This window comes from Sminthopsis crassicaudata, chromosome 3, assembly GCF_048593235.1.
Source record: "Sminthopsis crassicaudata isolate SCR6 chromosome 3, ASM4859323v1, whole genome shotgun sequence".
Lineage (NCBI taxonomy): Eukaryota > Metazoa > Chordata > Mammalia > Dasyuromorphia > Dasyuridae > Sminthopsis > Sminthopsis crassicaudata.
Window position 1 is genome coordinate 313,865,822 of NC_133619.1, and position 13,152 is coordinate 313,878,973.

At 34.1% G+C, this 13,152-nt stretch overlaps 1 protein-coding gene across 1 annotated transcript in view; it reads right to left on the bottom strand.

The window, feature by feature from the left end:
* GUCA1C (guanylate cyclase activator 1C) overlaps positions 1-13,152 on the bottom strand; it is a 54,128-nt gene that overhangs the window by 13,054 nt on the left and 27,922 nt on the right. Inside the window, exon 2 of the mRNA XM_074301136.1 lies at positions 5,157-5,306. Within this exon, the coding sequence (XP_074157237.1) occupies positions 5,157-5,306 (150 nt within the window). The remainder of the gene's footprint in view (positions 1-5,156; positions 5,307-13,152) is intronic.

Below are 13,152 nucleotides of genomic sequence, written 5' to 3' on the forward strand. Positions count from 1 at the left end.
AATAAGATCTTAACTTAAGCCAAGAGAAAGAGACCCTAATTTTGGCCAAAGGAAAATTCTCTTTCCAAAATCTCTAGGGAGGCCAGCAGGAAGCCAGAGACCTAGTAAGCAGCTGTTTTCCTCTATGATTTCCAAAGCCTTTCTATCTCTACCAAAATATATTTGTTAGATATTCCAAGTCAGATTTTATATTAAGGACTTTGAGATCACAGCTGACCTTATTGTCAATAAAATATTGCTTTTGTCCCCTCTTTATCACCCTTTTCAACTATTTATCACTGATTAAGTGGGTTTATCAAAGATCTTCCTGTTGGATTTCCCCTATTTCCTTCCCTTATTCTTAAAGATGGGGCAATTTAATTAATTAAAAAATAATTAGAACATTTTTCACTTGTTGCACAAAAGTTAGGGGTGAATCAGTCCAGATACAGAAGGCAATCTAATTGTGGGTACAGCAATGCCCAGAGACTTGCCTTTTGGGGGGCTGGAATTCCTCTCCTTACTCCTGAAGTGAACCAAGACAAAGCATGGGTCCCCTTAAAGTTTAAAGCCTTGGGAAGGAAATGTCTCACTATACCCCAACAGCTTAGATCAAAGTTGTGGCACTCCTACTAGAGATGCCAAACTTAGCTGGTAGATCTAGAATTGGAAGTAGTCCACTGAATTCAATTTTCTCATTTTATGGGAGAACAAAATAATTCCCAGAGAGAATAAGTAATTTCTCTGAGCTCATACAGGTTGTAATTAGTGAAGCTAAAACTCAAACCCAAGTCTACCAATTCTATACTCAGCTCTTTCCATTGAACCATGTTGCCTTTCAAGAAAGAACATAATCCCTTTCCTTCCTAGAATTTATAATAACTAATGCAGCAAACTCTAATATAGTTAATAATAAACACATTTTTCTTGTAATGACAAGAAAAATACATTAGAGAGTTTTAAAAAATAGTAATTAGAGAAGTCATTATTAACTTGAAGTAACCAGGAAAACTTTATAGAAGATAGTGTTTGAAAGTGACTTTAAAGAGCTAATAATAATAATAAAAGATAATAGTTAACATAAAGCTTTACAAAGCATTTTATGTATATTGCCTTATTCAAACTTCACAACAACCTTGTGAAGTAAGAATTCAATATGAAGAATTTAGATCTTTTGAAGGAAACACACTCTACAGACCTGCTTATTGGCCTATGATTACTTGAAAGGAAACAGGATAAAAAAGAATTGTTATTTCAAAAAAGTTAAAAATATCATAAAATATTAGCTAGAAGGAACTAGGTCACTTCTAAACTCTAACATTCTGGTCTAACCAATTCGTTTCATATATGAAGAAATTGAGACCTGAAAAAATTAATTGAAGTGTTCAAATTTACTTAGAGAGACACTAGAAGAATTTAGATTTATATTCAAGTCTTCTATGTGTCTTATAGTGTGTATTTCTCAACTCCACCTAAAAATTATCGTTTTTTTACTTATTACTATAAATTCTGACTTTGTTCATTGGCTGTTCCCTGGTATTTAGTGATTTACTATTAACTTCATTTGTCTCCAGGTTCTTTGGTCCCTTGGTTGGGCCCAAGAATTACCAATGGTGTCTCTTCTGAAATTTTTACTGGGTATTGAAGAGTGAAAAAGACTGAAAAATATTGATGTAGGTAAGACCTAATCAGAATTTAGAACCTCCATTCAGTTTAGTTTCATAATAATATTATAACCAGGGTCCCTAAAACATAGAAAAAAAACTTGTTAAAATGACAACTGATCTACACCCAGCAAAAGAACTCTGGGAGATGACTATGAACCACTACATGGAATTCCCAATCCCTCTAATTTTCCCCGCCTGCATTTTGGATTTCCTTCACAGGCTAATTGTACACGATTTCAAAGTCCAATTCTTTTTGTACAGCAAAATAACTGTTTGGACATGTATACATATATTGTATTTAATTTATACTTTAACATATTTAACATGTATTGTTCAAACTGCCATGGGGGGGGCGAAGAGGGGAAAAATTAGAACAAAAGGTTTGGCAATTGTCAATGTTGTAAAATTACCCATGCATATATCTGGTAAATAAAAACTATTAAAAATAAAATTTAAAAAAATGACAACTGATAATGAGGACTCAAATTATCACCATCCTCTGGTTAACAAAGAATGGAGTGCTTAAAAAGGCCAAGGTCTCCCACTGCATTCAGGGCCATCTCCAGTTGTTGTGATCTATATCTGGCCACTGGAGCCAGATGTCTCCTGAGGGGAAAGTCAGGTAGGTGACCTTGCACAGCCCCCCTTCTCTGAAAACCAATTAGTTTGTATATCACGGCATCATCCCACGATGCTGATTCTCTTCAAGAAGGAAGAACAAATGACCACCTTTGTAGCCCACTGAGGAGCCCTTAATACCCACAAAAAATGTTGTTAAACATCCTAGAGTGCTGCTAATAAATTAACATTACCTAAAACCTCTACCTGTCCCAGGGAAAGGAAAATTTTTGAGAAATGGGTACAAGATTTTGTTTCTTCCAGGTATTGCCCAGATATAGCAGGACATGTGTGTGACATGTTCTGCTCCCTCAATTGCCTACCCACTAGATAGTAGACTTTAGGTCTCTAAGACAGAAAAGGAAAATTCAATGGGAAAGGAGGAGTTGGAATTACCATTATAACTATTCTACAACGGACAATGTGGGGTAGCAGCAAAAGCCCTTGTTCAAATGCTGAAGATCTGGGTTCAAATTCCATTCCTGTCACATTAAATAACACATAGAGCAGTAATTTAAACTCCCTGAGCTTTAGTTTCTTCATTTACCAAATGAAGCAGTTGGACTAATGACATCTGAACATCTTTCCAAATATAGGATCCTATGAGCCTATGCTTATGTCTTTGTAGAAATATAATAATTTTAATCAGGGCTGTCAGAAATGTATTTCATATTTATAGAGAGAGCAGTTATTGAACACACGGATATCTTTTGAAATGTTGCAGGCAGTATATTTCAATTAGATATAATATTTCAAAAATTAATATATGCTTATTGGGATTGGGAGTCACAAACTATTCATTCTGAGGTTTTCCTACCTGGTGATAAAATTCTAGAGTGCTTCTGGCTAGAGACATTTCCAGATATCAAAACTCCTTACATTTATCTATAAATAAATATATTATTTATATACACATATACAATACATACCTGTATACATATGTATGTTTAGATCTATGTGTATGTATGTATGAATGTATATATATGTATACACACATCAGTGACTTAAACTATGTATCACATTTAAATCAATGACAGAAAAGATGATCAATTTGGCCTTGGAACTGGAAAAATTTGGCTTCAAAATTTCTGACTTTGACTACATATCAGCTGGGTTAAATCGCCTCTCAGTACCTTACTAAAGCTTCTTAACCTGTGGATTATGACCCCCATAGAGAGCCACATATGAGGGTCATGAAATTATGATTTATTATCACTAGTTTGATTTGCATATTTCTCTTTCTTTCTTTCTTTCTTTCTTTCTTTCTTTCTTTCTTTCTTTCTTTCTTTCTTTCTTTCTTTCTTTCTTTCTTTCTTTCTTTCTTTCTTTCTTTCTTTCTTTCTTTCTTTAGGCTGGGGTTAAGTGACTTGCCCAGGTCACACAGCTAGGAAGTGTTAAGTGTCTGAGACCAGATTTGAACTCTGGTCCTCCTGAATTCAGGGCTGGTGCTCTATCCACTGCACCACCTAGCTGCCCCCACATATTTCTTTTGTATACTTACATACCTGGGGTCGTGAGTGGAAAAAGTTTAAGAAGTATTGTCCTAGACAACTCTCTAAGACTATAAATTACAGAAGAGTTGACTATACTGGTAGAGAAGTTTCCTCTCAGGAAGATCTCTACCCTAGTGGTATAAAAATCAAATAGAAATGGAAGGTGAGTAACATGAAACCATACATAAAGATTCTTGCAGGTGGCTTATTAACTTAGAATATGGCATATTAACATTATCTATGTATTATTAGATTTTTATTTATTTTGTTAAATATTTTTATTTTGGTCTTAACTTGAGAGTGTTACTTATTTGATACCTTTTCCCCTATACTAATTAAATCACAGGTCCATAAATCATTCAGAGTGGAATTTTTTTTTTACCTTTTGTCTCTGTAAACTAAGTTATATACCTTTGGTTTTTCTTTGCAAGAATATAAAAATAAAAAGGGTAGGGGGACTGTCAGTTGGGAAATGGCTGAACAATTCGTGATATGTGAATGTAATGGAATAGTGTTGAGTTATAAGAAATTATATAAGATACAATTTCAGAGAAACCTGTCAAGACTCATGTGTTGTTACAGAATGAACAGAACCAGGAGACCGATTTGTACAATAAAAACAGCATTGGAAGTTCAAACAAATTTGAATGATTTAAGAACTCTGATCAATACAATAAACAAATATAATTCTAGAGGACCAATGATGGAGAATTTTGTCTCCCTCCTGACAAAGAGATGATGGTCTCAGGATACAGAATGAGAAAATAGAATTTTGATACATTTTGATTGACTTTGCATATTTGTTATGGGTTGGGTTTTTTTTTTTTTCTCTTACTGGGGAAGGAGAAGAGAGAAAGTCATTTTTATTAATTGAAAAAATAAAATTTAATTAAAATGTATTTGGCACATGTAAAATATTTCATATACATTTGTTTACTTGAATTATAATAACTGTCTTCAATGCAGCAGCCCCGAAGAGAGCTATTTCAGGCATTGAGTCCTATTTGAGAAGAAGATATTTTGAAGCAGGGTAACCTTTCTTGGGTATTCTTCTAGTTCAACTGTGTAGATAACTGCCTACTCCATTTTCATTTATGTCAGTCCTTGGAACTCCTTCCAAAGTTAATTTTAGCCAGATCACTTATTTGATGTTGATGAAAATTCTATGCTCTATTAGTGAAGGTTGGAATGAACTCCAGCATTAAATGCTGATTTGTGATTGCAAATGCCTGGTCCCCCCTGGTGGCCATGACAAGCACTTTCCCAACATCATCTCAGAATATTCATTCATGCTGTCTGGGGGAACACTCTGAAAAGTCATTGATTCCATTGAGTGGGAAAAACTGATATGCTATAAAAAGTCCTATAGCACTAGTATACACAGCATTTACAACCTTACCATGAATATGTTCAGTAGTTCCTTTTTGTCAATAGATCCATTTCCATCAGCATCATAGAGCTTAAAATACCACTTCAATTTCTGGTCCACTTTTCCTTGTGTAACCAAATTTACGGCAGCAATAAACTCTAAAAAGTCGATAAATCCATCCTACAGAAAGGGAGGGGTGAGAAAGGAAATGGATGTTTAACCAGAGCAGTCGGCTTTTATTTGGATAGTAATCTTTCATAATGCAACACTATACAATCCCATAAAGAACCCAGCATGTCAATTTTCCTTGGGGCTTAACTCTTTAAAAGGAAGGTACTCACTTATTCCCTTGAAGGAGCATGGAAAGAAAAAAAAATCTTATTGCCTCTATGATAAAATATAAATTTTTTTCTGGCATTTAAAACCCTGCACAGTCTCATTCCAACTTATCTTTCTATGTGGATTTCCATATTACTTTACCTCATGTGCACTGTACTGTAGCCAACTTGGCCCATTTATTGGGTCATAAGATTCCATCTCCAAAACATGTCTTTGCACACAGTGTTTCTCTATCCCTGAAATATTCTTTTCTCACCTTTGCCTCTAAGTAGATATTTACTTATTCTTTTAAGGACTTGAGCATTGAAAAACAGAATAACATCTGTCCCTTTTTATTCCTTTATAAAAAAATCTGCCAGATGCAGTTGTCTGGCTTAGTATCTTTTAGAAATACATGCAAAGTGAGATAATTTTTAAAGATCTCAGCTATGGTTTATATATGAATGCAGTGTAGATTTGTTAAAAGTTAAATAATTCTTTTTTTATCATATTTTCCTAAGTAGGTTTCTCAATCCATGTCCTTTGCCCTATAAATATTTTGATTTGATACTTATTGATCAATATGCATTTTTTAAAACTGTGTTAGCTGGGCTACTTTTACAAATAAGGATCAATAAAGGATACTCAAAGCTTGAGAGGGAGGGGGAAAGAAGAGCATAGTATGTGACTTTGTGAAATTCAAAGGACCACCCCTGCATTCTACATAACAAGATGTCTGAGAAAGCGAATGCTTTGGAATACGAAGGGTGTCCAGTCCTACTTTATGAAATCAAGTTATGGCATGAGAAATTCTCCTACTTTGGAAATAAAGACATTATTGCAAGGCTCATTTCAGGGCTTCTCAGAAAACACAATGATTCTTTGTGTGTTGCAGGTCCTGAGTTTTTACATCTTTTTTTTCCCAAACATACCTGTTAATAGGCACCTGTGAAACTCACCAGAAGTTGTAATGACAATGTTAGACAAGCCCAGCATCCTGGATTCCTGAGGCTGATTGACATGCTGTTTCTCCATAGTTTCATCTTCAAAATGCAATATATATTCAACAGCTACAGTGTTGGGTTTTTATATGTCATGATTTATCAGCCCTAGTTCATCCTATCAGTGAATTAAAAATTACTGCTGGAGACCTTTATTAATAATAAGCCCTTGCCTCTGGCCCATATCTGACCCAAAGATCACAGGCTGTTTGTTATAAACCCATGGAGAAATGTTTTCTAGATCAAGGTTAGCCTCAGGCAAAATTAGGAAAAAGGCAATGTTTGTCTTGCAGGTGACTTTTCCCACTTTGGCATTCTGTTCTCACCCAGCTCCCTCCTGGATCACTCCTGCCTCCTCCTTAGTTTTTATTCTTCACTACCAAGCAGGGTTGTCCTGGGGCTGCTTGGGGCCTAAAGGCAAAACAGAATGGTTTCTTCTTATCTCATATATGTATATCTTGAAATAATGTTAAAATTAATATCCAAGACAGCATTGAAGGAGAAAAGACATTAAAAAAGTATAATTGGACTAGGTGTGTCTGGGAATCAAGGATAATTGTATGCATATGGGCTTTTAGGACTTTTTTTTTTAATCAACTACTCTTTTCTCCTTGCCTTTTTTAGTCCCTAGTAGCAAAGGATGATATTAATAGCCAACATGTATACATACAGTCCTTTAAAATATGGAAAACACTTTGAATATATGTTTCACTTGATACCCATTACTCCTATATATAGGTTGCTTTGTATATTCTCTCCCCAACTAGGTTATTTTTCTTAAAAATTTTAACTTATTTTTAAAATTTGTGTTCCAAATTCTCTGACTTCCTCTCACCCCTTACTCCCATCCACTGAGAACGGTAGCAATAATATATGTAAAATCACGTAAAACATACTTCCATAATAGACATACTGCAAAATAAAAAAAAATAAAGTGAGAAAATTATACTTCAATTTTCACTCAAAATTCCTTTTTTTCTCTCTCTGGAAGTGGAGAACATTTTTTCATCATGAGTCTTTTGGAATTGGCTTGGATCATTTTGTCGATTAGAGTAGCCAAGTCTTTCACAGTTGATAATCATTCCAATTTTTCTTTTACTATATAAAATTATTTCCAGTTTTTCTCACTTCACTTTGTGAATGCAATTAATTGTAAATTAATACAATGTAAATTAATTTGCATTTCTCTAATCAATAGTAACTAAAAATATTTTTCAAGCCTGTAAAGACTTACATGAAGTGATGCTATGTGAAGTGAACAGAACCAGAAGAACATTATACACAATAGCAGCAAAATTATGTAATGATCAACTATGATAGATTTGATTCTTGCCAGCAATACATTGATACAAGACTATTCCAATATATTTGGGACAGAAATGCAATCTGCATCTAGAGAGAGAATTATGGAAACCTGAGTGTGGATTAAAGCATACTGTTTTCATCTTTTTTGTTTGCTTTTTCTTTCTTGTATTTTTTTTCTTTTGTTCTGATTTATCTTTCACAAAATGACTAATATAAAATATGTTTAATATATATGTAAGTTATGTTATATTGCTTGCTGTCTTGGAGAGAGGGGACTTAAGGAAGGAAGGGAGAAAAAATTGAAACTCAAATTCTTACAAAAATGAATATTGAAAACTATCTTTACATGCAGTTGGAAAAGTAAAATTCTACTGAATTAAAAAAACACCATTTTTTCATATGATTACAGATAGAATTTATTTCTTCATCTAAAAATTGCTCATATTTTCTGACCATTTGTGAAATGAAGAATGACTCAGTTTTCTAATATTTGAGAAATGAGATATTTCTCAGCAAAACTTGCTGTTAAAAATTGATATTACTTCATTGTCTATGGAATCTTTAAAAAGATACTTTTCCTCTTTATCTCTTTTAATTAGGTCTATTTTCACCTTTTCTTTTTCTGATATCATTACTGTGTTTGCTTTGTTTTTGTTTTTTTGTTTTTTTTTTACTTCAGCTGAAATATAATACATTCTGCTCTAGCACTTTATTTTAACTCTATATATGTGTCTTTCTGTTTTAAGTGGATCTCTTGTACCCAATATTGTTGGATTCTGGTTTCTAATCCACTCTTCTATCTGCTTCTGTTTTATAGATCAGTTCATCACATTCATAGTTATGATTACTAACCATATATTTCCCTCCATCCTATTTTATATTGTCTAACCATATAGCCACTTGCCAAGTTTTTTTCTTTTCTTTCTTTTTTTTTTTTTTTTTTTTTTTTTTTGGCTGTGGCATTTGGGGTTAAGTGACTTGCCCAGGGTCACACAGCTAGGAAGTGTTAAGTGTCTGAGACAAGATTTGAACTCGGATCCTCCTGACTTCAGGGCTGGTGCTCTATCCACTGCACCACCTAGCTGCCCCAAGGTTGTTTTTTTAGTAATTCTCTAAGAAATGTTTTGCAAATTTCAGGGCCTATAGAAATCACTTTGCTAAATGGAGGGCATTGTCTCTATATCCAAACAATCCTAAATTATTTTTCATTTAGCAAACTACCAGGACTTGAGAGGCTATTTAAGCTCCTTGCCATTTATGCTGTTCCTACCTCATGTTTCCATGTCTAGAAAAACAATCTTCCTACATGACCTCCAAAGACTAAGTATAAATTCAGTTTTAGAACTCACTGTAAAGGAATGGTCATCTAAATTATTACATTTTGACTTCTCCAAAATATGTATCCTATTTAATCCATGTATCCACAAGGAAACTATGGAGGACCTCCTCTATTCATCTCTTATTTTAAGAACAATAATGAAATCAGTACTTCAATTGCAATTAGAATGGCCATGACAATTTGGCCTTCTGTTAATTCACAATTCTTGTAATTCTTTAAACCAAAAGTCAATTCCCTGGCCACAATTTCTCTAGACATGATGTTTCCCCTGACTAAAATGTAAGCTTCTTGAGATCAAGGACCATCACTTTTATATTTGTGCCCCCCAGTATCTAGGTATAGCACAAAGAAAGTACTTAAGAAATAGTTCTCCCATTCACCACCTGTTCTAGAATTCCCATCACAAAAGCCCTTGAATTCATTCTCCCTGAAACAAGAAGGCCACATTGTGGTTCCCAAGGAAAACCCTATGCACAGCCTCCTCCTTAAGCATTTCCAGGCCCATTTCTCATGATTGTTAAATGGAAAATAATTCATAAAAACCTAGTACATACAAGGTAACTGTGTTAGTTTTCACATGTTACTCAGATGCACGATTCCTGGGGAGAGTTAGCAAACCTATTATGGACTGTTCTTTCCAGGTTTCCATAAAAATCTTTCATTCAACAATGAATTGTTTCACTTTATGAGTTTCATTTCAATCATCACATTTAAAATGTCATCAAAATGATGAATTGCAGTAGGCAACACAAGGCAGTTTTTCAGTAACAACGCTTGACATTTTATGATGAGGCACTGTGGGTAACCACAGAGTTTTGTACTTACATTTCATTCCAGCCCACTAGCCCTCTGCAAACATCACCTGGAGAGGAGCATGACCATTCTTGTTTTGTTGTTCTAAAATAGGCAGCCCCACTAATCTATACAGGGACCTCTGGGGCAGCTGAGGCTGGCTGTGAACAAAGCCACGTGTACTTAGTTCGACATTCCACAGTGTCTCTAGAAAACAATTGCCTACAGGGAGATATAGTCTGTTTTCACTATGGTTACCATTATCCCGATACATAATCAGACAAATTAGCACCAAGGTCAGATCTTAGTGATTTCCATTTGCCTATGATCTTTTTCTTTTTTTAAAGTTTTCATAGGAGCTTGCATTGTATAGGGGATACATACAAGTCACTGTTTGTCTACTGAAATTAAGGGCAGGAAGAGGGGATAGAATAGAATCATAGAATGTTAAATCTGGAAGGTAACTTAGAGATCAATGAATCCCAAATCCTTATTTTATGCCGGATAAAAGCAAGACTTATAGAAACTTAGGGTTTTTTCTAAGGCTAAATAGCTAGTTGGTGAAGCCGAAAGAGTTAAAACGTGTATTTGTTAACTTTTAAGTGTGTGTGTTTATTTTGTTTTTGTTTTTGTTTTTTGAGGGGTAAGAGATGGGAGGGAGTGGAGACCAGGATTTCTTAATTCACTCAGTTGGAAAAACAGCTGCTCATGTGCCTGATAACACTGCTGAGCACAAAACTCTGACCTTTTCCAGTGTCTTACCTGAATCAATTTGTCTCTCCTTAGGCAATCTTATGTGTCCCTATTCCTAGGGACTCATCCTATTGGTGCCAGACTCAGTATGACTATCTGATTGCCCTTAGCACTACTGCATCTCAGAATTCCTGAGCTCAAGTGATCCATCAACAAGCTTCAGGTAGTAGGGGTTAAAGATATATGTCACTGTGCCATGATAACCCAATGTTCTCTCTATTTGCTATGTTGAGAGCAGAGGTTCCTCCAAAATGCAAACTTGGATCAGTACAACCTTTTGTGAGCCTGAAAAGGGTTTCTCTTTTTGTGTAAAAAGGGTGAGATGAAGGGAAATCCCATACTCATCAAAAAGAAATGCAACAATGAAATGTCTATTCCATCAAGAACTATCTTCCTGTGAGATCTTCATGGGTTAAATCTGATAGGGACAACACTTTGAGATTCTGTGATACCCTATACTGCTGGTCCCTGTAAAGAGATGGTTAACACCTTTTACCAGAATAATCTCTAAATAGATTACATGACCCAGATACAAGTATCATAAACATTAAAGAAGTACTGAAGGAGACACCTTTCACATCTATGAATAAAGGATGAGTTCTTAATAAAAAAAAGGGACAGAGAGGATTACAGGGGATTAAAAAAGAAAATTTTGATTGTATGAAACTGAAAAGGTTTTAACAAATGCAGTTAGATTAGAATTAGAAAAGACAATCATGGAAAAATCTTCACAACAAATTTATTTCTCTGACAAAGATCTAATGATATGTGTATATATTTTATGCATATAATATACACACATAAATACACACACATATATATAGTGTGTGTGTGTTCACATATACGTATATATATTATATACACACATATATGTATATATATATATGACATTGATACAAATGTAGAATGAGAACCATTCTCAAATAAAGAAATGGTTAAGGATATTAAAAAGAAGTTTTTTTTAAAGAAAAGCTGAAAAATATAAAAATTTTTCATCACTAAAAAGTTAAATACAAATTAAAATCACTCAGAAGTTCTTCCTAATATTCATCAGATTGGTAAAGATGAAGGAGAAAATGACAATTGTTGAAGGGTCTGTGTAAAAATAGGCACACTGATGTATTGTTGATTCAACCTCTTTGGAAAGCAGTTGGAACCATATTCAAAAGTCACTAAATTGACTATACCATTTGATCTAGGAATACTGTCTGTAAGCTTATACCCAAATGAGATCAAAGATAGAAGGAAAGAACTCATGTATGCCAAAATATTTGGATACATTGTTTTTGTTTTAGCAAATAATTGGGAATAAGGCAATTGCTTATCAATAGGGAAATTCTAAAACAAATTATGGAATATAAATGTAATATAAATATAAATGTAATTAAATATTATTGAACTAATAACTAGGTATCAATGCAATGTGCAATCACAACTTTGAAAACTGATGAGGAATCATGCTTCCCACTTCTTGGCAGAGGAACAGAATAAAACGTTTTTAGATATGACCAATGTATGTATTTGTTTTGTTTGATTATACTTATTTGTTACAAAACAGAGCCTTTTTCATAGTAGTAAAATCATAGGGGTAGAAGTGGGATAAGGAGCTCATAGTTATTTTGATGCAAAAAAGGAAAAATGTCAATAAAACAGTTAAAATGCACAAAAATAGAAGAAGAGAATTTTAGAAGAAGATACAAACAGGGCAGAGATTTAACTAAGGTCTTAAATCTGAAGAAGAATATTAAAAAGATCCAAGCTCTACAAAGTGAAGATTCATGGTTCCATCTCCACTTTGTAGAGCTTGGATTTTTTAATAGCCTTCTTCAGATTTAAGACATTAGTCTTATTTTCTTATTCTTCTAGAGTGAAATATATTCTGTTTCTTAAATTCATAATAACAAAAATAAAAAAAAAGATAGAGATGATTAAGGGGTGTAATCAGAAATCAATCCACATGGTAGAAATATCAGAGGTCCCAATTTACAGATTTGACCAGATCCAGAACCAAGAATTAAATTAAATGAATAGACTTCCCGATAAGTTAGGCAAGGTAGAGAGTTAACCTGGAGCAAAAGCATGAATTAACATTGGAGCCAGTTGTCAGTTATGAAACAGCAGAACAGTGATGACTGCTGCCTCTGCAGCCAAGTGTAAATGATACCCAAAAGCTATGAGTAACAGATCTCACAGCTGCCAAGAGGTTATGCTGTTTTTCCCTTGCTTGCAGGTGGGAGGAAAGAGGGGAAACTTCCTTATGATGAGATACACAAATGTGGGAATTTACTGATTTGTAAGATAATGATGGAGAATATTCTTAATCTTTTCTTTCATTTTTTTAATGTTCCAATTACATAACTTTGCTGAGCCTTTGCTGCTTTTAATGTAGGTTTCTTCAGGAATTCAATAAGAATTGCTCTTATTGGGGCAGCTAGATGGCATAGTGTCAGAGACACTTACTGGCTGTGTGACCTTAGGCAAGGTATGTAAGCCCAATTGCCTCTCAAAAAAAAAAGCA